At 52.8% G+C, this 23,884-nt stretch overlaps 2 protein-coding genes and 1 non-coding gene across 7 annotated transcripts in view; 1 reads left to right on the top strand and 2 right to left on the bottom strand.

Annotated features, from left to right (window-relative positions):
• Positions 1-1,862: 1,862 nt before the first annotated feature.
• Positions 1,863-20,211, bottom strand: INPP5K (inositol polyphosphate-5-phosphatase K). Of its 5 annotated transcripts, XR_003515335.2 has the most exons (14): positions 19,839-20,211; positions 18,142-18,290; positions 17,906-18,013; positions 17,468-17,576; positions 13,605-13,721; positions 13,081-13,256; positions 12,401-12,512; positions 11,638-11,747; positions 4,946-5,132; positions 3,930-4,067; positions 3,594-3,677; positions 3,321-3,425; positions 2,989-3,143; positions 1,863-2,105 (listed from the first exon to the last, which is right to left on the bottom strand). XR_003515335.2 is itself a non-coding variant. In XM_027567869.2 (13 exons), the coding sequence occupies exons 2-13, from the start codon at positions 18,232-18,234 to the stop codon at positions 3,087-3,089; spliced, it is 1,389 nt and encodes a 462-aa protein (XP_027423670.1). In that variant the 5' UTR covers positions 18,235-18,290; positions 19,839-20,211; the 3' UTR covers positions 1,863-3,086. The 5 variants fall into 5 exon arrangements, 4 of the variants coding, with proteins under 4 accessions (XP_027423670.1, XP_027423668.1, XP_027423672.1 ...); XM_027567869.2 differs by having other exon boundaries at positions 1,863-3,143; positions 17,468-17,569; XM_027567867.2 differs by having other exon boundaries at positions 1,863-3,143; positions 19,839-20,210.
• Positions 8,056-8,128, top strand: TRNAE-CUC. Its single transcript has one exon. It is a non-coding gene; the product is annotated as a tRNA-Glu (tRNA).
• A 925-nt stretch (positions 20,212-21,136) lies between the features above and the next one.
• The window catches only part of PITPNA (phosphatidylinositol transfer protein alpha), a 40,555-nt gene continuing 37,807 nt past the window's right edge, over positions 21,137-23,884 (bottom strand). Inside the window, exon 12 of the mRNA XM_027568060.2 lies at positions 21,137-23,765. The gene's annotated coding sequence lies outside the window, so the exon portion shown is untranslated. The remainder of the gene's footprint in view (positions 23,766-23,884) is intronic.

Below are 23,884 nucleotides of genomic sequence, written 5' to 3'. Positions count from 1 at the left end.
GGGTAGGAGGTCTTTCTCCCCAACAGCTCCATGGCCAGGCCTCTGCTGCTGCCCACTCACTGGTGTCAGCTAGAGAGCTGTGTTCCCCAAACCAGAACGCACATCCTGCCCTGAGCCAACAAGATCTGTCAATAGGCGCTGCCCCTCCAGCATGTCTCCCCAGCTTGCCTCCTTCCCCGACAGCAGCAGGTGAGAGCCCCTTGAGTTTAGGAGGCCGGAGCTGCTGGGGGCTGGCCACGTTGAGCAGAGTTTAGCTGGCGAGGCAGGAAGGCACTGTGAGGAGGCCCCTGTCCTGCCCTCCTCAGGGGCATTTAATGCTTGGGAGGACTGGACTCCCTGGCTCTGGGCAGCCTTAGCCCTGTTGGCTTCTTACTTTTCCATAGTACCCTCAGGTGCCCCTCACCCCCAATGTCCTGTTTTCTATCTTTATTGTTGCTAAATCACTGCTGACACTCCCCTGGCCTGGGACTGAGCCCTCAGGTCTTCAGCCATTCCTTATAGGAAGTAAGAAGGGGATGGGGAAAAGTGACCTTTCCAGAGGGAGACACTGGCATGGGAGGGGTGGAGTCCAGGGGACCGGTGCTGGCCCCAACAGCCCCCTGGACAAGCACCTTCCCCTGGGGCACACTTTCCTTCCCTCCCCATGGCATCCCCCGCCCAGGAAAGGCCAGCAAAGCTTCCTTCCTTCCTCTGAGAAGCACATTTATCTAGGGCAGGCTCATCCCCGGTGGCCACACAATGGCCCTTATCAGCTGTGGAGCCAGGCACAGAGACCCAGTGCACACCAAGTCTCACACATTTCCTGTTTCCACCCAGCGGGTCAGGGCTGGGCCCAGAGCAGCCATATCCTGACTGGGGCCAAGAGGAGGCAGAACACTCCCCCTTCCCCTTCCCGGCCTCTCAATCACTGCTGGAGTCGCCCCTCCCAGGCCGGGGCGGGCCCCAGCAGGAGGGACGGGTAGGGGTGTATGAAGACTTAAGGGGGGAAGGGGAGAGGTGGGCACATGGACAAGCATGCTCCACAAGCAGAAGGTGGTGGTGGGGTGTCCCCTGAGATCCAGCCCCAGGGCTACATGGATCAGAGTAAGGAGATAGGTATGCTATTGCTTTGGGTGTTTTTCCAACTGTTCTCTCACAATGATCTTGTGAATGCATACATTATTTGTATTTTACAGACAACCAAGATTCCTATGTGGGTAGAGGTGTAACTCGGATTCAAATCCAGGTCTTGACCTCATTCCTGTGTTTCTGGCTCTGCATGATACCACGGCTGCCTGTGTAACTTTGGATGGATCACGCCACTCCTCTGAGCCTTGGTTTCTCTGGCTGCCAAATGACAGGTGCGGTGTGGCAGTACCCAAGAGGCTTGTGCAGGTGAGAAGGCCAGAGGTGGGCAAGTGCGAGTGGTCAGGCGTCCTCAGGCGTGAGTGTGTTGGGGCAGGGACAGAGATTACCATGGAGACATTGGGGCAGGAGGCTCAGGGGAAAAAAGATGACTTTTTGGGATAGCTTGACCTGGGACCAAGGCTCAAGACTAAGATGAAGGAATGTGGGTGAGGAGAGATGAACCAGTGAATGCAGTGCACCTTTTCTGAGAGTCGTCAGGTCCCAGAAACCCATTCTACTTCGCAGCAAGGGAAACAAAGTGCCTAATAGCGTAGGTGGCTCACTCCAACTGTGCCAGGGACCCAGGGGCCACCACCCTGGGACCTCATCCCATTCTCATCCGGGCACCATCTGCCACTCTCAGACACAGCAAGTCTACTATAGATCTACAGGGCCCTCGTCCTAGAGTCTAGCAAGGGCATGGAGTCATACCACCACCACCAGCACCGCTCCCCCCCCCATCATGGAGCCACACACAAGTGTAAAAGCCATGTTTCTAATTATCCCCCCCCCAATACAATAGACATAGAACACAGCCACGGGCCACTAGAAGCCAGGGGGGCAGTTCTTGATGGTACACACGGCTCCCAGGGTGGAGTATGGATCACAGAGTGACTGGAGTGTCCCTCAGTCTCAGGTCATAGGATGGGCATGACAATCACAGAGCAGGTTCCCTGAGGTGTCTTCTCCTGGGAGAAGGGCCGTTGAATCACCAGGGGCTGGAGGCAAGTGGCGGGAGTGGGACTGAGTGCCCACACAGCACCTAGAGAATGTTCTCTGAAGACCCTCAAGGCCAGATTCTCCAAAATGTCTAGATTCTGGCTCTCTTCTCTGCCTGCCTCCACTTCTAGGTGCTAGGGCAGTCTAGAGGGAGGACAGGTTTCTGGCCAGTGACTGTAGGCAAGGGCAGGAGCAGATGAGCTTGACCGGGCAAGAACCGCCCTGGAAAAGTCTGTGGCCACAGTTCCTCTACCACCTGCCAAACCTTCACAAGAGGGCAGGTTAGGGCACGGAGCCTGACCCACCAGCCCTGGAACTTCCTGGGTCAGACTCCATGGGGGTAGGGGTGCTGGCAGGACACTCATCATCCTGCCCACAGGGCCTACATAAGAGCCTGGGTAGAGGGACCCCTCCATCCTGCCCACTTAGTCTAACGGCTTTTGCTACAAGCAGGGATCCCAAACCTTCTGCCCTTCCCCCAGGGGGACAGGCAACGAGATGCCAAGACTCCTGGAACCCAGGGCTGCTTGTGCCAACCAGCCTATGGGGCCTGTGCAGATGCAAGCTTCTCCCCCCTCCCAGGCAGCCTGAGGCCCAGGATGGCGTGACAAGAATGCAGGCCTGTGCCAGATGGGGCATGTGCCTGGCAGGCCTGCTTGGGCGGGACTGGGAGTGCGTGTGGGGAAAATCAAGAAACAAGATACAAGCTGGAGGGTCCTTCCCACATCCAGTGGACTGTCCCAGGTCTTCACTGTTGACAAACTAGCTGGTTTCACTCATATCTCAGCAACAAAAACCTGTATTTAGGTGGCCAATTCTAGAGATCTGGACCGGAAAGAGCAAAGGAGTGTGGCTAGAGCTCCCCAGGGAGACGGAAGATACCTGCCGCCTCCTCCGGGGGCTGGGCTGGGCCCCCAGCACTGCGGGCGGTGTGGGCAGACCATCTCTGGCCTCCACCCTGGATCCACTCTCATCCGGGCTCAGAGGTGTGGCTGGGCTTCCCCCAGTGGGTCCTCCGCCAAGGAGCCAGGCTGGATCTACAAGGATAAAACAGGCGGTGAGTAGAAGGGGGGAGCGGGGAGCAGATTTTCCTTTGTGCCTTTCCGTCACTCCCCTTCTCCAGTGCATGCGGCTCCAGGGTCCAAGTGGGTTCCTAGGCCTGTGGCAGTGGAGAACTGAGGAGGGGCTCAAGTCCCCTTCCCCCACCAGCATACCTTGAAGGGTTTGCTTATCCCCACCACAGAATGCAGACTGTTGCTATAGTAACAGAGGAGAAACTGGTCCTCGGTCTCAGGGATATTGCTGGTATTGAAGTATACCTGATGGGAGGATGGAGAGGAATGGGGTCAGCTCCCCGGCCTGAGCCCCACCCAGCTCTCAGCAACAAGTTATCCCACCCTCTGTTCCTTCCAAAAGACAGAGCAGTGCTCAGGCAAGCCCACACGTGGGAGACACGGAATACCTATCTCAGGGAAGCGGGCAGGTACCTGGCTCAGCCCATCGCTGAAGGAGACCTGGTTGTCCCTGACCCAGACATAGGACACGTAGTCATTAATGTGGCGCAGGCCCACCTGTGGGAGAGGGGATTGGGCAGTCGGTGGTCTGGGAGGACACAGCACCTATGACAAGTCCCAAGGAGATGCCTCAGGCTGGCCATTGTGCTGTATGCACCCTCCCCTTCACCGCCAGCCTCTAGGGGGGCAAGGACCCCCGTGGGATGAGCACGAGCTCCTCAGTCTCTGCACCCAACTCCCGTGAGCCCCCAGGAAGGATAAACCAGAGGGGTATGGCGGATGGACACCACGTCTTGCCTGCCACATCACCTTGTATAGTCCAATCCAGTCCCAGGGGCTGCTGAGAAAGTCTGGGGTCAAGGAGTAGCTGATCAACATGTCATTCTCCATGGTCCACAGCCCCTCAGGTATCAGAGTGATCAGTGGGGCAGACGCCAATGGCTTCAGCTACATAGGGGTGGGAAAGAGGGTGAAATCCCATAGCACCATTCCTTTCTCTGAGGCTCATGTTCTTGCTGTGAACTTTCCAACACATCAGCGTCAGTGAGGGGGAAGAGGGGCACACAAGGGGGTGGGCACAGAACTTCACTGGGCTGCCCCAAGGGAGTATCAAGACCTTGGCTGACCCGCTGGAAGGGGAAAGGGCCAAAGGTTTGTGAGGGGTGGCTGGCCGTGCCAGGGAGGATGCGGCTGGGGGCCCGGTGGGTAACCAAGTAGACAGCCAAGTGCTGAGGGGAGAGGGTGGGGGAGAATGGGGGAGTTGCTGACAGGTTTAAGAAAGAAGCCAGGTAGGGGCTCTCAGGCCTCTAGGGTTCCTGACCCACAGTAGTGGGGTAGCCGTGGACAGAACAGCGGTAGGCATGTGGAGGCACACAACAGTATAAAGACAGACAAACCAGCCACGAAAAAGTGAAGGCTGAGGGCAGCCAGCAGGTCTCAGAGGACGTCAACATAGCCTTGGTCATTTGATGGCAAGATGCAAGGATGGAGGGAGCTCCCTTTGCAACCTGATCCAGGCAGATTTAGGACAAACTAAAAGGAAGTCCTACTTTACATGGTGGGTAATAAGCATAATGGAACCCATTAGCCCCAAGGGACAGGACCAAGAGGAAATGGAAACCTACTTACAAAGGGTCTGAACACATTTTTGACGGAGCCCTCAACAGCTTCTAAGAGCTGGGGTACCTGACCTGGGAGGAGTGGCAATCGTGTCCTCCTACAGGTCTCCCCCGGGAGATGTGCTGACATTAGAATCCTGGGCTGGGGGGGTTGGGGAGGTGGCCCAGCGGGTGCTCTGTCAAGTGCCAGGCAGCCTGGAAATTCACCTCCAAGTCAAAGGTGCTGGTGACCGGCTTATGGTCACTGATGCAGTACATCATGTGGCTGACATAGCTCCTCAGAGACAGGCAGAAGTGGGGGGCTGGCAGCCTCTGGGTGGGGGGGTTGGCCTGGGGCTGCCGCTTCAACCTCCACAGGATGCGGTCGGTCCATGCAGGCTTGCGTTTTTTCTCACTGGGGGCAGAGAGGAAAACCAACGTGGAGAGAAGGGTTGGCAGGAGAGCAAGATGGTACCCCCAGCAAGCCTGCTGGAGCCCCTAACACCAGGGCCTCTCAGTGGCCAAGAGACCCCTGGGCCCCAGCGGAAGTGTGGCATGGCAGCAGGGAGGAGGAGACCCGAGAGAATCAGCAGCATACTGGCCTTTGTCAGACTCGGCCAAGGACCTCCAGTCTAGTCTACGTTTTTAATATATCAAATTGTGATTCGGAAACATTCCACTTCAAAGGTTTTCTGACTTCTAGACCGAAAGCAGCAGTAGACCAAAGAAGCTGAGGTCTGGATTGATTTTAGAGTTAGAGGTAAGCTGGAATTGTGTTTCCCTCTCACTAACGGTGCAACCTCAGGAAAGGGAAGCACTTGGGGAGGCTCACTGTGTGCCTGCCATCAGTACCGCCGGTCCCCCTCTCTCAAAGGCGGAGAAATCGAGACTCTGCGAACTTTCCCGAAATCACACAGCTACTGAGTGGTGGAGTCAGGATTCAAGGCCAGGCAGCACGACCACAGAGCACAAGCTCTTCATGACCAGGCCACCTGCTCCTCGACCTCAGCTTCCTCATCTGTAAAATGAAGGTAACAATAGTTACCTCACAGGGTTGCTGACATGATTGAATGAGGGAAAGCACACAAAATTACTTAGCACAGTGCCTGGCACAAAATAAGCTCCCTGTAATCACTGGCTATTGTGACTCTTTCTTCTCAAGAGTCAACCGAGACACCTCTGGCCTGTTCTTTGCTTACTAGCTTCGCTGAGGAGCCCGAGAGGCTGTACACCTCTGGAGACAGAAGTGCTTTCCTCCCCTAGGAAACTGTGGTTGCCCAAGACAGGCAAGCCTCTGACTCCTAACACAGCCATGCCCAGGCAGCTACAGGGGTATTCTCTAAGACCAGGCCGTGCCCTCCAATGGGGGGCCCCAAGTCCTGCAATGGGGGTGGGGGCAGCTGCTGTTCTGGGTTCCTCCCCCTTGATTTTAAATGAACCCAGAGTAGTAAAGCCTAGTCAGATGGTTCCCTACTTTAAAACCTTCCAGGAGTCTTCACTGCCTCCAGAATAAAGCTCAGGACCCCAAGCACAGCTTTTAGGGAGACTGACCCCCTCGTTCTACACCATCTCCCACCACTGTCCCACACCCGCCCACCACAGTGACTCTCCAGCCTCTGGACCTTTACTCGTGCAGTTTGTGCTGCCCGGAACACCCTTCTTCACAGTTCCAATGTCTGGATGTCTTTGTCCGAAAGCCATCTTTGAGCTCTACTTTCTGCTTCTAAAGCATTCTGCACCAGTGCTTCCCCTATTATGTTATTCGGTGCTGTCGTTTTCTGTTTCCCAGTCGGCATACTCGTTCGTGTGTGAGCGTGGGAGGCAAGGACTGGCTCTTGAGATCTCCTGCGTAGCCTGGCACGTAGTATGCACAACTGCTTGTGGAACCCAAACTCACTAAAACCCCAAACTCAATCTCTCTCCTCAAAAATGCCCATCTAATCCTAACGTATACATTTTCAGATGCTGATAACCAGTTTGCAATGCTATTTTTTGTCTTGTTTTTTTTCACTATTTTTTTTTTAAGATTTTATTTATTTATTTGACAGAGAGAGCAAACACAAGCAGGGGGAGCGGCAGAGGGAGAGGGAGAAGCAGGCTCCCCGCTGAGCAGGGAGGCCGATGCAGGAGCCAGGCACCCCTCACTTACTATTTGTTTTCTTAAGATTTTTAAATTTATTTTATTTATTTGAGAGAGAGAGAGAGAGCACACAAGCAGGGGAGAGGGAGAAGCAGGTTCCCTGCCAAGCAGGGAGCCTGACTCGGGGCTTGATCCCAGGACCCCGGGATCAAGACCTGAGCCAAAGGCAGATGCTTGATGGACTAAGCCACCCCGGCGCCCCCATTTACTATTTTAAATAAACATTTCCGACATACTGTTGTCAATTCAACAGCAATACAGTCTTCTAGCAACAGAGAGGCAGAATGTCTCGCTGGTAAAGTCCGACTCCACAATCAGACACCAGGATCTGGGGGGGAGGTTCTGCCCTGTTAATTAAGAGCTATGTGGTTCTGCTTGGTGAACACGTGACTTGGAGTGGCGGGCTCAGAGGGCATGGAAGCTCCTCGCCCTCTCCCCACACCTTGCCCTAGGCCTCTTTTCCATCTGCCGGTTCCTGAATTATATCATTTTATAATTAACTGGTAATCTAGTTTTAAAAAGAGAGAGAGAGAAAGCTATGTGCCCATGGGCAAGTGGCTTCACTTCTCCCAGCCTCAGCTTCTTCAGCTCTAAGATGGGGTGATAACAGTACTCACTTCAAAGAGCCACTGTGAGGATTAAACAAATTAAGGTGTGTTAAGGGAGTGGTCAAGAAGTGCTAACTGGCTCAACCACATCTGTTTGGGGCCCCTGGGGTTGTCTCTACCTTCTACTTTTCTGAGGAGTGTTCAGAGCACATCAGAATATGCTATTTCCACTCCAGAGATGACAGACATAGAATCTCCGAACCCACCTTGGACATTCAGTACCTAGCAATGCTTAAACTTGGGAATGAACCACACAAAATGTACCACTTTCCCTTCAAAGCATTTCTCCTCCCCAACTTCCCTATTATGGTGACTTGCTGTCACTTCAGGATCCTCCCCAAGTCCTGACCACAGTCTGGCTCTCCTTCCTCCTCGGTACCTCTCAACCCGTCTTCCTTTCCTCCTTTTCCAGGGCCTGCCCAGGCTTATCACTGGGCACCTGTATGCTTCAGTCTTTCAACGAAGATTTACTGAGCCCTTATTATATGCTGGGCAACTGGGGATCTGAAAAACGGGACTGACAAAGTCCTCAAGGAGCTTGTCTGACAAAAAAAAGACAAGAAACAAGTTAAATGTGTACAAATTTGAGTGCCTGGCTGGCTCAATTGGTAGAACATGTGACTCTCAATCTCAGGGTCGTGAGTTCAAGCCTCATGTTGGGCATGGAGCCTACTTAAAAATAAACAAATAAATAAACGTGTATGTACAAGTTAAATATTACATATATTCTCTCAGTTCTCCATTTCTTTCTTTAAAAAAAAAAAGATTTATTTTAGAGAGAGGTGCATGCGCATGCGCGCATGCAGCAGGGAGGAGCAGAGGGAGAAAGAAACTCAAACAGACTGTGCTGAGCATGGAGCCAGACTTGGGGCTTGATCCCACAACCTTGAGATCGTGACCTGAGCCGAAAACAAGAGTTGGATGCTTAACCGACTACGCCCCCCAGCGGGGCCCTCCCCCGCCCAATTCTCTATTTCTAATAATGACAATTGCAAAAGATGGGGGTCCTTCTGTGCCTTTGACACTGTGATAGGTGTCTCATGGACTGCCCTGATCCTCTCGGCACTGGAAGAATGTTACAGGTCACATTCTCCCCCCGCTACAAGACACTGAAGTTCAGGGGTCACCCTGTGCAGGTGGAAGTCGGATGCCTGCCCAGGTCCATGAAGTCCATGCTCCTCCCACTGCACTCCAATGTGGCCAATTCCCAGCAGCCAGAACTGTCTCATCGCATGCCTTACCAGAACCGGACCTCACTTAGGTTTTTTGGCTGAAAGGTTATGACTAAGTACAAGAATTGTTTCTGGAGATCACTATGTCCTTACTTGAGACAAATTAGAACCAACTAGCTCTGCAAATTTCTAAGAGCCCAGAAAGTTGAGCCGATTTACTGACCCCAAAGTAGTGATGTGTTCCATTTCTGGGTTTGAAATGGAACTTTTCCCTTCGGCTCCCTATAGATGGCTTATTGAACTCTGGACCTGAGTCTTGACTAGATTGATCATAATATCCTCTGTTCATTGCCTAGTGGAGAGGCTGACCAGGCTCATGTCAACTGTAACAAAACCCTACAGCAATCCCTGACTTTAACAGGATTTCCCGCTTTGGGCCTGTTCATCCTCCTCTGTAATGGAGCTGACCTCGTTTCTCATTACATCCTGGCTCAGGGGATGTTGCTGTGGCTGGGCAAAGCTGCATGTGTACCGTGCCCCGCACACAACTCACTCACAGTCACTTTGTACAGCTGGCCAGGCTCTTCTCAAGGTGCCTCTCATCGGCGCGGCTGACAGGAATGCCTGCCCCTCTCCCTTCTCTCTGCCAAACTCCGCTGTTTCCTTGACAGCAGCTCTGACTGACTCTTCCTGGTTCAGCTGCCCTCCTCTTTACCATTGGCTCAACCTCCTTCAGCACTTCCAGAGTTCTAGAATCTTCTATTGGCCAACTCCTGGACTTGACAGTGCTTATTTGGCTCTCTTGCTATGGGTGGATCCCTCTAATAGACTGGCTGCTCCTTAAATACCTTATCTTTTCCTTCTGTCCTCTCAGGCTCCCAATTCGAACATATGCCAGGCACTGTGCTACATACCAGAGATGGTCATAAATCAGAGCCAGTCTCTTCAGGCATCCGTAAGTACAGCAGGAAAAGCACACTGTGTCTTGAAAGCAACGCTGGAAGCATGGTGTGTGCAAGGCTTTCAGGCAGCATATGGGCGGGGGAGAACTCTCTGTGAGATGGGGGAAGGGTCAGGGAAGGCTTTCTAACAGTGACGATGTCTGAGCTGGTTTTTCAAGGATGGAGAAGAGTCTGGTTGCACAGGCACATGGTAAGTGCTCGGTAATGTCAGTCACAATGTGGACTGTACCTATTGTGTGGAAATAAGTATCTGCATCCTCCTTACCAAGCCTCTGCTATCCCCAACCTGCCCTCCTTTTTGCTGCTGCCGGCAAGACTGGCTGTGAATTTGGAGGTGCTGTGGGCTAGACAGAAGCACTGCGGGCCACCGAGTCCAGCGCCGCCATTACCAGCTGAGCCTCCTGGGGAAGTCCTTTAACATCTCGGGGCCTCTGTACCCAATCTCAGTACTTGCTGATCACAGCCCAGCCAACGCTCAGCTGTCTGCAATGCCTTCTCGTCTCCTGGTGGCTTCCCTACCGCACCTGGGGGGTGGGGGGCAAAGGGACCCTGGGCCACATGGCCTGCCGGCAGCAATCTTCCAGCTAGCAAGTAAGCACTGGAAGTCCACTGGTTGGAGGTCCCAGCCACCGAGGCCCAGGCCCATCCCACCGGGGCCGCACAATTTCCACGACGGCTCTCATTTCCAACGGACGGCTGGAGAGACTAGCAGTCTCCCCGCAGCTGGGGCCCAGGGCTGGCCAGCTGGCCCCTGCCTTCGTACCTCCTTTCCGGCCTGCTCTGTTGCCCAGGCTCGACTCTGTTTCCAGTCTTCATGGCCTCTTCTTGTGTGCACTGGCCAGCCTATGACCCCAGCACGTCTTGCTCCACACTCCTGAAAGGCCTCGCCCCCTCTCCCTTCCTTGGAGGGGAGACGCGGGGGCTCTGTCATGCCCCTGCCAGCACAGGGCCGTCTGCTCCAGCTCTCACCCGGGCCTGGCTGGGGAGACGCCTGTTCACTCCCGACACTCCAGAGGCCCTGCCCTGGAGGCACCTCCTGCCTCCCTCATAAGACAGTCCTGCTGCGAGGAGTAAGTGAAGGAGCTGCTCTGGGTGTAACAAAAACCCTGTAACATGGAAGGTGTTCTTTTTCTTCAAAGAGACGAGAATCCTTGCCAAATTGGGCCGGGAACTTCATGGCGGAGCTGCTCTTGACCCTCTGCCTAAGCTTAAAGTTTGGGTGGTTACCTGGCCCCTTCTCAGGTCCTAGAGAGGTTTTCGATAAAACTACTACTACCTGAAGACACGAATCGAACACCAGCAGCTGCTACAGTGCTCACCAGCCGCCAGGCACCGGGCTACGCATGCGCAAGGTCTCATTCGATCCTCAACCCCATGAGGTGGGTACTACTATCACCCCCATTTTGTAGATGACAAAATTGAGGTTTAAATACCTTATCCAAGGACATGCAGCTGAGGAGGAGCAGAGCTGTATTTCTAACTACTAGATGCACCGTCTCTACATTGTTCCCCGTAAACTCCTCCATTGACACCTACTACTTCATCTTCCGAAGTAGTACCTGATCCACTAACAGCTGGCGCAGGGGTACCCGATACCAGTAACGGGCTGAGCCAAGAGCTCTGTGCCCCTGTCTGGGAAGGACCAGAAAGCCTGGGGGAGTGAAAGCACAGGTTCCCAGAATGCTGGAATGCAGTCCCTCCCGAGTGAGGAATCAGCTGCTTCCCCCCACCCCCTCTTCGCCCTACCTGCCCCACCTCTGCCCCCAGCTCCCACCCTTGCCAGCACCTTCCTGCTCTCTGAGGACAATGTGGGACAGCTCCCACAGTCAGCGCCGCCTGAGGTGGGTGGAAGGTGCCACCCCTGAGGGGATGCCTGCATCTGTTCCTGCTTCCCTGACACTTCTACTCTGAGGCAGCTCCCTCTGCCACTAGGGCCCCCACAACCTGACTTCCCAGGCCTCCTGGCCCCTCATTTCCTCCTCACAAGCTCAGTCCAAATCTGTGGCAGGCTGATCCTCTCCTGGGGGAGCCCCCTCACCTGGTGTCATAGTTGTTGGAGTTCTTATCAAACTTGTAGGTGGGTGGGAAGAGCAGCGGGCCCTCCTGGAACTCCCGGAGCAGTGGATCGTGTCTCTTGGCAATGCTGAGCTGGAGAGAAAGGCCCAGGCCCGTCTCCAAGGAGTCTTGACCCAGTGGCCCAGCACACGCTCCATGCGAGGGATCAGCACATGCCATCGCCGCAGGTCAAGAGTCAAGCAACACCACCTCGCTTCCTCACTGCCCCAGTGACGGCCTCAGCGGCCCATCCCCACTCCACTCCCAGCCCCAGGAAAGCTGAATCCTTTTGCAAACGTTACCCCATAGTCCCAGGGGAGGCAGCTGCCTGCCATTTCCCAGTCCTTGGACTACAGGGACCAGGCTTTGAATTCCGTCTCTCTGGGAGTCACCAGCAAACACGTATCAGAGGGGAGGTTGGGGTAGCCAGGGTCCCCCCAGAGGCCAAGCCTGGGGATGGAAAAGACAACTGGGATCCAGACAGCTGGTGCCCGGTGCAGGACCATGGTAAGCCGAAGCCCTTCTTGTTCCCTATCTTGACGCACAGCCAGCAGCTCCTCCAGGGAAAGATCAGGCCCCTGGGTGCAAAGCCCTGTTAAACTCCTCCCCGCCCAGGAACAAGGACTTCAGAGGCCTGGAAACGGAGAACAGGCGGCTAAGGGACCTGAGCAGTGCCCCCCACATTTGATGTTGGACTTCCACAATGGGCTCTGATCACCCCTCCGGACCCTTCCCTCACTTGATACCTGATCCTTCTCCCACAGATCACTGTAGCACCGATTTTTTATGGATTCCCGGACAAAATGCAGCCCAAAGTCATCGATCCGAAAGTTCATATCTCCAAACCAAAGAATGAAGCTGCAGAGAGAAAAGAAGGCAGCTGAGGGTTGTGATGAGGTGAGAGAAGCCAGGAGCAACGGGCCCCAGGCCTGTATGCTCCTCCAGTGCAGAGCTCAGGTGGCAGGTGAAGTGCCAGAAGCTGGGAGAGGAGCCAGAGACGGTGACGACACGGCATGAGCCCTAATGAACTGTTCTCATGGCCGCTTCCTTGCCGTGTAAGCCAAAGAGACCAGCCCCCAGGGGCGAATAACAAACACAGAGAGCAGGCTCTTGCCCGCCCTCCCCCTCCCTCAACGGGCCACCAGGCACAGCTGAGAACCAGGTCCCTGTGGGTGACCTCAGGGACCCTGGGGTTCTTGATCTGGGATCTTCAGAAGTGTCCAGAATTCCTAAGCAGGACATGGGGGCCAGGGAAAGGGAAGAGGTCCTAGACCCCAGGCAGGTAAAGCTGGACAGGAGAGCAGATGGGGCGTCAGGGAAGAGGCTGGGAAGGGCTGGGGTGGAACCCAGGCTGCCTGAGCAGAATGCTAGCCTGGGCTGGTGTGGGAGCGAGGACAAGGGCAGCAGTTGACAAATGCATGCTCACTCATGCTCCAGGATGTTGGGGATATCTTGTCCCTCAAAATTTTGCATCTCCAGGATCCGGTCAAAGTGCTCCAGCCGCTGGTCATTGTTGGCCATGTGGGGAGGCAGGTGGCAGTTGATGATGCTGACATAGTAGCCATAAAGCTTCAGGCATATGGTGACGCCCCCTTTGTTCCCCTGGTAGGACAAGTGGGCAGAAGGGTGGGAAGTTGCTCTGGGTGAGACACACCTCCCCTTTCCCATCCCAAGCCTGAGGGGAGATGGTCTCGCCTGCCGCAAGACCTCCCAGGGCCAGACGCTCAGTTCCCTGGAGTGACCTCTCTCCATCTAAGAGCCCTGCTCACCCGGCCTGAGGTCTCAAGGGTGCTAAGCTTCCAGAGGCAGGAGAGTAGTAGGTATGCGGGGCACTGGCTTGGAAGACTCACGCCACCCCCCTTTTCCACCTGCTCACCCCTAAAGCGTCCAGCCCTCCCCAGCCCAGTGGCAGAAGGCCTCCAGCTCATGACTCAGACAACTCATCCTTACCCAGTACCCGAAGAGGCCAGTAGGGGTGGATTTAGTAGAGAGGATCTGGACAAAGGGCAAATGCTGATGCTTGGCAAAGAACAGCAAGAGGAGCCCCTGCATGCGGACACTGGAGACCTACAGCACAGGGGGGACAATGGTCATTCATTTCCCTGCACAGGCTGAGCAAGTCCCTCCCTAGGCCTGAGGTCGATGGTAACTCAGCTCCAGGCTCAGAGTTTTACTGCCTGCCCTGAACTGCCAAATGATGCATTCTGAGAGCTAAGCCAGGTCCAGTTCCAGTTCCTACTCAGGTGGAAGGCAAAGAAGACAAGGCTGCCAGAGCACCCTGCCATGAGGAGGGCATCGACTCTCTAGGCCCAGCACCATGCAGCCTAGCGACTCCTTTCACCCTGCTCTCTGGGTCCTTAGGGCACTCCGGGCTGCCACCCCCGTGGGCCAGGGCCTCAGAGAGGGATGGCGCAATGTAGGATAGTGGCTAAGGGCAGTGGCTTTGAAGTTAGCCAGATCTGGGTTCAAATTCCATTTGGGCTCTTAGAATTTGCTATTGGGCCAAGTCTCAGTCTATCTGCTCATTGAAAAACCAGGACCCTATCTCATCTATCTCATGGAGGCTGGAAGGATTAACTGGCAGCTATTCTTTCCTGGTTTAAGGATTTAAAAAAATTTCTTTAGTAATCTCTACAACGAATGTTGGGTTCAAACTCACAACCCCAAGATCAAGAGTCTAATGCTCTTCTGACTGAGCCATCCAGGCACTCCTGGTTTAAAGACTTTTTTTTTTTTTTATTTGAGAGAGAGAATGAGAGAGAGAGAGAGCACATCAGAGGGGATAGGGTCAGAGGGAGAAGCAGACTCCCTGCTTCTGGGGGGCCAGGGAAAGGGAAGGGAGGGAGTCTGCTTCTCCCTCTGACCCTCCCCCCCTCGTGCTCTCTCTCTTCCATTCTCTCTCTCTCAAATAAATAAAATCTTTAAAAAAATAAATAAATAAAGATTTTTAAAAAGTAAATGCAGGGAGGGGCACCTGGCTGGCTCAGAGCATGCGATTCTTGATCTCAGGGTTGTGAGTTAAAGCCCCACGCTGGGCGTGAAGCCTACTTTAAAAAAAAAAAAAGGTAAATTCAGGGAAAGAACATGAGAGAGCCTTCTAGTGTGCTAGAAATATTCTGTACCTTGACTTGACTGGTGGTAACACTGATGCATATACAAATAAAAAGCCATAAAAAATACACCTAATTTCTGTATACATTATAATGTTCAGTGGAAAAAAATTAAGAAAATGTTCCCCCAAATAATTACACACTGTGGGTGGTTGGATTTCCATGAAGGCAATGCAGAGGCGATGAGAGCAAGCATGGTGGACATGTGTTTGCAGGTTGGGGAGAACAGCCACAGTCTACTAAATCTACTAAAATGCTTCATACTGCGTTTAATCTTCACGCCAACCTTGTAAGGAACTGCTGTCCCTGAAGGCTGGGGCTCAAGGAGACTGAGGAACCAGGAAGACTACTCATATAACAATGTTTGAGGTCCGGGATCCCTAAAATCCCTGCTCTGTGAGGTGGGGTGGGAAAGGGCCATAGCCAGTGACCCTCTCTCTCAGCCTCAGGCTGTCTACACCTACCACCCGAGTGGCTGTTTCCGGAGCTTGAGGTTGCAGAGGCCAAGGAGGAAATCCCCGGGTGGGGAGCGTGTACTGGGGCCTTCCAGGAATTATGAAACTTGATCCCGCAGGCCAGGAGCTCTGGCACAGTGGAGGAGTCAAAGCAGGGGGAACCCCAAACCCAAGCCTGAGTGAGGAGGTGTGAGAACCTAGTGTTGGGTAGAGGTTGCTATAAATGTGTCTCCAACCCCACCCTCTAGCCCCAGTCTTGATCTCTCCCATTGACAAGCATATATGCCAATGGGACTGACTCCTAAGGAACTGATAAATTTCCAGAAGAACTTTCAAGCTTAATCCTAACCCACAGAGCAGGTCTGGACCACTGGAACCCCGCACAAAGGCACCAGTCCGCTTTGTGAAGGACCAAGGGAGGGGAATCGGGTGCCAGGAAAGCCTGGGACTGGGAGAAAGGGTGGGGCTGTGGGGAAAGGCGGGAGACTTGTAGGGGAAGTTCTGTTGGAGGAAGTGAAGTAGGAGGAGCTAAGGAAGGAGCTAAAGGGAGGGAGCTAGGGGCCCTGGAGCCAACAAAGGGAGTCAGGCCCAGGCTTCTCAACCTATAACTGGCAAACTCCCGTCAAAGGAAGAGGCTGCAAGCAGGGCTCACCCCTTCACCTCAGTTCTTCGCTAGGGGAAAGAGGGTCACCCATCTGCTTTGGGTGCTAGGCCCTGAGGCAGGCCTCCCAAATACGGGAGGCCACATGGGTAAAATGGGTTGTGTCCCTGCCACAAGCTGAGCTAATTTCCTTGGCTTGATTCCATTCTACCAATCCCTTGCCAGTGAGCCAGGGTGTAAGGAAGCCTCCAGTCTTGGGAAGAGAGTGGGTGGTGAGAGAAGTGGTTCTGCCTTCTCAGAGGGTCTAGCTCCACATCTGGAGGAAGAGGCCCTGAGCTTCATCTGGAGAGAGCCAAGGGCTTGGGGACTGACCTTTCCCAGCGTTAGCAGCAGGACAAGGCTTGTATTCCCTCCTCCTGGCTCTGCCCTTGAGAGGACTCACAGCTCTTGCCTCAGCACCCTTAAGCAAACTGGGCTAAGAGAATTAATTCTGAAGAAATGAGTCACCCAGGAAGGGACTAGAGGAATTCTGGTATTTCCAAGAAGCACTGCACAGGGTGCTTTGAATGGGAGTATGCTTCATGCCTCAGCTGTGCAGGACGTAAAGGTGAGGACCCAGCAATCTAGAGCCTTCCTGTGGATTCTCCTGTGGTCTGCTTTCCCCAAAGAATACTGGCCCTTCGGAGTGAGAACTATTTTCCTCCCCTCTCCTAACCTCTGGGCCCCTGAGAATTTGAGGTACATGTCTCCTGTGATCAGAGGACACCCTTTGATACCAGCAGGCTAGCCATGGGATACCTGTCAGCCTCAGAGCTCACCAGCATAGCAATAAAGTATAATAGTTAAGAACATGGGTTATGGGGCGCCTGGATGGTTCAGTCGGTTAAGCATCTGCCTTTGGCTCAGGTCATGGTCCTGGGGTACTGGGATCGAGCCCCGCATTGGTGTCCTGTTCAGTGGGGAGTCTGCTTCTCCCTCTCCCTCTGCCCTTTCCCCTTGCTCATGCTCTTGCTCTGTCTCTCTCAAATGAATAACAGGAAAATTTCTAAAAATAAGTAAATAAATAAATAAAATAAAAATAAATTCCATGCTAAACGCAATAAAGAAAAAAAAAAAGAACCTGGGTTATGAAATGAAATTTGAAAGATCTAGATTCAAATCCCAGACAGCCTGTGTGACCTTTCAGTCTTGGTTTTATCTGTAAAATACCCACATTTCAAGAGTTAAGAGTTCTCAATAATGCGTATCAAGAGCTTATTTGTAATGCTTACTCCCAAGTAAGCACTCAGTAAATGTTAGCAGTTATTATTATACTCAGGGATTTCAGGCTGGGCACGTGAGTAGGGATTGAAGGCTGACAGTGGATAGGCACCGAAGTGTTAGTAAGCCCTGCCGTGCTTCCCCCAGGATTCTCCCAACCTGAAAAATGTCAAGGTGTTAAACTGATCCCTGGGGTCCCAGCTCAGCTCCAGCTACATTGGAAAGACACAAGGCAGGCAGGAGCCCCAGGAAGCCAGGAGCAACTGAGGTTTGGGCCTTTAAATAAATGGAAACAGCATGAAAGTCTGAGTGGGAGATCAAAGGACTGGGGGTTAGTGACAAGAGGTGAGAACACATTTCCCAACTGCCCGTGAACTTGTAAGTTACCTTGACGAAGCTCAGAGGGGAAAGCACATCCATGAAGAAACTGCTCCATGGGTCTTCAAAGGCAGTGTCAGAAAGGAGGCTCATGATCCCACAGTTCATTTCCTGCAAACTGCCCATTCCAGGTCAGAGGCTCTCTCCCTGGCCTGGAGGGTAATGCCTCTGCCACAGACATTTAGTACTGCCCTCGGCACTTTCAAACCTTGGGTACTCATGACCATGATCTCTCCCTCCCATGGCCATTGACTGCCAACCCCTTGCCATTACTGACTCAGGACAAGAGACACTGACTGGTCCTGATGCAGGCTGAAAGCTTATAGCTTTCAGACTCCACAGCAAGGAGGACAGGTGACAGCAGCACCCCATGGGGACAACTTTGGACTGGTCGGGCTTATCTATCTCAGAAATGGGAATGGGGGAAGGGGCACTGCAGACACCTACCCAATGACATACATGTCCAGATTCAGGTTGTCTTTGTTCAGCTGAAGAAGATCCCCGAGGTCTAGAGGAGGTGCTGCAGAGGCCACGTTCCACGTCACCACATGTATGCTGTGGAAGGGGTAGGAAGGGAAGTCGTGGAGGGATGGGGGTAGGACCTTATCCGGGTAACGAATGGGCCTGCTAATGGCTACACCACAATCCAGTGCAACCATAATGGGAAACATGAGTTTCTGTACCTGGTAATGGGAACAGGGGCACTGAACCACAAGCCCTTCCTCCTCACTTTGTTCCTGAAGCAGGAAATTTCCACCCCGTTTTGGCTCCTCCATGCAGGCCCACAGCTGCCCACAGCTGGTGGCACTGGTGCTGCTGACATTAGGAAAAGCTGCCAAGTGGGTGCAAAGGTTTCAGGGTCAGGCGAGGAAAGGAATGGGCATGGGGTCAGTAGTCAGGAATTTAATAATTCCACCAGCCATTCACACCTCAGGGCTCCTAAGGCCACCAGAAAGATTTTGGAGGTTCACTTTTTACCTTGTAAGAGGACTCAGCACTATATGACAGGAGAATTTCAAAAATAACAAAGATAACACCACCACATTCCCTTCCTTCCTTCTTCCTAGCAGGTCCCTGGAACATAACCAATTCTGCCAAGCATTTCAGGGAGCCTAAAGGTGAAGATTCTAAATAATAGGGTTCTCAACATCTCTCTCAGGAGTCTACCCTCTTTTGGGAAAAGTCATCAGTTGGATAGCGTCCTCAACCTTGGCTTCATATAAACCCTACGGAAGCAACAGAACTAGATCAGCAGCTCTCAATCACAATGGATCCCATCAGAGGCTCAGGGGAAGGAGACACTTGCAGATCTCTTTCACTGAGTAGTTACAGGAACACTCCAAGAAAGCCCCAGACTCAGCTGAGTACAGAGCAATCAGGGGCTACAAAACCTGCAGAGACCAAGGTCCAGCCACCAAGCCTTAGGTACACCATGAGGAGGAGGACCTCCAGCAGAAGAAAACTTAGAATGGGCAAGGTTGTACAGGAGGTTGAGAGAGATGGGAGAAAAGAGCAGGATGTCCAAAATCATCTCTTCTCCACCAGATCCTGTTCTTAGAGGTCCATGTTCTAAAAAGCACAACTTGAAATTCTTGGCCGGCTTAAAACAACTTCCTGCCCCTCCCCACGAACATCAACAAAACAAAACAAAACAAAACACAAACCACCTTCCCAGGCATTCGGCTAGAGATTCTGCACTTTGTTTACGATCTCCCCCTGCTGTCCAACAGAGGATTAAGGAAAGCTGCCCTTTCAGTCCAAGGCTCTTTGCTTTCCCAGGGACCTACTCTAAGTGGATGCAGAGCAAAAGTCGGAATTTCTTGCCCTCACTCTCAGATCCGACGATTAGCAGCAAATCCTTGCATTGTGACCTGCACTAAGTTGGTGATCAGCTTTGTTCTTCGTTAAAGAGCAAGCATGGTACCAGGCTATATCACTGCACTAACGGATCTTACTTAAACCTGATTTCGGATTTCGGGAGGTCACAACGGGATCAGGCAGACCCCGTGATGTATGTGCTGATCCAAAGAACAAGATTTCTATTCTAGAGCTGAAAGGAGAATGCCTTGTTCTGTTTTTAACTTCAAACAGCCCAATACCCCTGTCTCCGCCAGAAGACAACCGGGACACCTGCATGCGGCGCCCAAATGGGAACGAGCTCGGCGGCCTGAGTTTGGAGGGAGTGCGGGGCTTGGGCCCAAAACAGCCCCCTCGCCATTGGCTTGGGAGAACTGGGTAGGGTCTCTGAGCTAGAACCAGCCCTGCAAGTCTAGCCCCTTCTCTCCCAGGCTGGCTGTACTACAGATCCGCAGCCCCGAAAGGGTAGGAGATGGTGATCCCGCCCGGAACAGGCCGGCTTGCCCGCAACCGCCTTCCTCACCTGAGCGTCTTGCCTCTCGGTTCAGTCGGCTTCCGTGGGTTCAAGGCCGCCATCGTCCCCACGCCGCTGCCCGGCCGGCTCGCGCCTCCCCGCCCCCGCCGCTCCTGGCCCGATCCACCTCCCTCCGGCAGCAGGTCCCGGCTAGCTTACTCTCGCTCGATTGTTTTCCTTCCGGATTCTGACCCTCCGCCTCGGCTTCCGTAAGGGGCGGGGCTTGAGGGCACGGAGGGCTCTGGGTGGTGCGGCCTGGGAGAGGAGGCGTGACTCTCCACCGAGCGCGGAACGGTGAAGGGCTGGGAGGAAAAGAGGCGCGTCTCCGCGCCAGCAGAACCCGACGCAACACTGCCCCGCCCGGCGCGCGCATCTGGCAACCCCGCGGCTCCCAGGGTGCCCCGCGCGAGGCCGGCCAGGAGGGGTAAGTGTTCCGGCGGAAGCCGCAGCCCGGCCCGCACCAGCCTCCTGGGCCCGGCCCGTTTGGCCAGTTGTCGGAGTTGAGGTCTCTGGCCTCTGCGCTGTGCCCCTCCACCTCCCCAACGTCCACAGGTCCAAAGGGCGAAGGAGGGGGGGAGGGGCAGTCCAGCCACTGTCCTGCCTGTGAAGCAGTCTCTTTGCCCCTCATCTACAGGTAATCGCTCTCGTGTTGGGCATAGAGCTCCTCCATCCTTAGTTCTCCACTTCCACTGTCAAGTGTTTCCCGCTTTTCACACTCCTTAGGTTACCTATTACACATCAGACGTCGGGGGTGCTTGGACTCTTAGAAAATTAGCCACCAAAGAATGAAAAATAAATGCCTCTATCTGATGAACAGAAATGAAGATTTTTGCCAAAGATTAAGATTTTCTTCAAATAACTGGTTCTTAATCTTTTTTGGAGGATAGGGAGGGCGGTGCATGGGATTCCTTTGGGGATCTGACGAGAGCCATGACTCTCCCCAGAAAAATGCACACACACACAATTTTACAAACAAGTTTTATGAGTTCCACAGACCTGGAAGCCAGGTTAAGAACTCCCACTTTAAATAAATGTTTTGCTTGGTAGGATAGTAAAAAAGAGGGAGGGGGGACAAAAGCAAAAAGGAAATTCTGCCAGTAGAAAATGGCCAAATTACTTTCAGATACGTGATGTCTGCATAAGTAAAATGACAAGGGGATGTTTTAATTTACAGAAATCGACCTGCAAAAAATTTTGGAGCTATCTTGTACTTTTTCCTAGTCCTGGTAAAACAGAGGACAGCAGCAAGAGTTTGAGGATATCTAAGTTGTAAAATGGACATCACCAATAAGCTGGACTCCGGAAAGCTCTGTCTAGGATTTTATTAGACTGCTTTTTTTCCCCCAATATACCTGTTTTGGAAGATTGAGACAAAAAGGCACAAACTCACATTAAATAAACAAGGTAATCTAATCAGTTCTACAAAGTGTATTTTGTAAAAGAAGTAGCACTAGGAACCAACCAAAATAAGTCAGGGAGTCCCAGCAGGGACTGTAAGAGAACTTGGGGAGATATACACATGCCCACGATACTGACCCTGTCCCTGACCTCTCTCTGTGAGGCCAGAGCCCAGCACCGCCCCCTCACAGAGGCAGTGCTGCTTCAAACCGCGACTCCGACCCTGGAAATCTGATGGAAGCAGCTGGTCTGAAGGGGCACGGCACACGCTCAGGTACTACCCCCGGAGCTGAGCCTTTCATCATAAACCCCTCTTGAGTGCTAGTCAGTGCCAGTCAGGAGGTGGGTGAGAAGGTAAGGGGGATACTTAAAAGCCAACGCTGTTGCCCAGCAGCAATGCTATCCGTGGGGATAGAATAGACCAGGGACACCCCTCCTTATGCTTCTGTGGGCTGGAGCCCCAGATCCAGCTGACATCAGGAAATTCTAGCTCAGCTCATGTGGACGCTTTCAAACTGGGGCAACAGGTAGAGATGGGAGGAGCCAGAGAAAAGCCAGATAAAGAGCAAGGCCCACCAGAGTTGGAGTGGTACGTGTGATCTCAGAGAAGAGCTGAGGCAAGGAAACTAACATCTGATGACCCTCAATCCACCTAACTGCTTAGAACATCATGGTTCATTTCTCCCAGGATAACCCACACCTGGATTTAGCTGATGAATGAAGGGAAAACTTTAAGCACAAATATAATTATAGCTAATACAGAGCTTATAGGAAAACACATTTTTCTCCAGTAGGAATGCTTCACTTTCCCAAATAGATGCTACCAGCAGTTGGGAATCCTAATAACCAACTGAACTGCCCCAGATCCATTACTATAGACCCCACAAGGTGAGGAGCCTGCAAGGACGGTGTAACAGGACATTTCCTGGTCCCACAGAGGCCTCAGTGGAGGTGGGAGACAACCACACTGAGGGGTCTGAGTCTGTCCGCTGTTGCCCCAAGAGGGTCACAGGGAAGCAGCCATCAGGATGTCACAGGTGCAATCCTGTGAAACACTCCCTTATTGCACTTAGAAATCGGTAAGGCAAAACAAACTGACGACAACATAAGGATAAATGATCCCACCCTACTTCTTGCTCCCCCAACACAGATTTGGTCTCTTAATCAGCCACTGCACCCAGACTAGCATGGGCTTGGATCACAACACACTTGGCTAACATACTTCACGAGGCTTGGGAAATATCAGGTGACACCACAGCTATCTCAGACTCTCCCGCTGGGAAGGCATACTTGGTTTCCGCCAAGTTGTATACAACCATGGAGCACTCGGCAGCTTCTACCTCCCCCGGAGTCTGGACGTTTTCACCGGCCTCCTTTGGTAGGTAGAGTTCTATACTATGATCACTACTTGCTTTTTGCTTCTGATTGTCCAGGACAGAACTCAGCATGGGGGCGGGATGAGCTGAGTTCCTGATTCCCAAATTCCTTTCCAGCAACTGGAGACAAGAGGGAACATGTTCTGCTGGGGAAAAGGTTTTTGCATGCTCGTTTTGTGCAGCATGAAAAGATCAGGACCCTTGTGTCCTGACCAGCCTCAGAGACAGAGGACAGGAATCTAAGAAAGCACAGAGAAAAGAGGATTATTGCTGAGTGGCAGCACCAGCCCAAAAGGGAAGCGGAGCATGGACATACAGAGCTCCTGGTGGGGGGGGACTGGGGAACAGAATAATTAGTACATATGGGGCCGACTCAATTCTACGGGGACATTGGACAGGTCCCTCCAGGTGGAGAACTGACCCGGGCATACTGTGGGCTCTGCAAGGTTCGGGCAGGGTGGGCAACAGGAGGGCCAAGAAGCCACAGGTGTCTCTAAGACTAGTGACCAGAGATGCGATCCTGGGGCAGGGGTTATCTATATTTGTTACATTTTTAAAACAGAGACTGGCTGGGCCCTGGGTACTTCCTTGGTGCCTACGGCACATTAACAATGGGTTACTGAGAGCAGAGATCAGAGTTATGAAGCCACACTGCTGTTCCGTGAAACTGGAGGAAAAAACTGTATTTCTAACTCATCTCTCCCCAGGTGAGCACTCAAAATTGCAAAGATCTGCCCAGGAAGCAAAAATACCTCAGTTTATCCCAAGGTTGAAAACAAATGAACTTAAATCATTTAAATCACCACATCACAAAAGGCAGCTATTTTGAAAGACTAAAAATGTCACTTGGAAATAAAGGGCCGGGGGGGGGGGGGGGACGACACACAGAAACGGGTTGAGAACAAAATGGTTGGAGAGGGAGGAGCTGTGAATACAGCAACCTACACGCCATATATCTCAGAGGAGCAGGCTCCCGCACATACAGGCTTCATAATACCAGACGGTCTATTTGTTCACAATATTAAAGGGCATCTAGAAGTAGCTACAGTAAGGGATCGAAAGTTGCCTGAAGAATGGGCACAGAAAGGCTGCGTCCGAAGATGGCCTGTCACTTGGGAGGGTGGAGCTGCTGGGCCTTCCTGTTGACCACTGTCTTGCAAAACTAGAAGAGAAATACAATTATTAAGGAAGCAACAGAGGAAAATAGAAACACACTGTAAATCATTGATGGTGGAATTTCAAAAGGAGCCAAGATGCCAGTAGGGGGTGGGGGCAGGAAAC

This window comes from Zalophus californianus, chromosome 16 (assembly GCF_009762305.2).
Source record: "Zalophus californianus isolate mZalCal1 chromosome 16, mZalCal1.pri.v2, whole genome shotgun sequence".
Lineage (NCBI taxonomy): Eukaryota > Metazoa > Chordata > Mammalia > Carnivora > Otariidae > Zalophus > Zalophus californianus.
Note: the sequence above shows the minus strand (reverse complement) of the source record. Positions and strands in the feature narration are given on the sequence as shown.

What these genes read in the sequence shown, in the direction of transcription:
- INPP5K (XM_027567867.2), bottom strand. Translation starts at nt 18,281, where the DNA reads ATGTCAGCAGCACCAGTGCCACCAGCTGTGGGCAGCTGTGGGCCTGCA. An exon ending in ATCTGTGGGAGAAGGATCAG is followed by an intron (nt 11,748 to 12,400) that starts GTATCAAGTGAG and finishes CTTTCTCTCCAG; the next exon opens with CTCAGCATTGCCAAGAGACA. An exon ending in GGATAAGCAAACCCTTCAAG is followed by an intron (nt 3,144 to 3,320) that starts GTATGCTGGTGG and finishes TTATCCTTGTAG; the next exon opens with ATCCAGCCTGGCTCCTTGGC.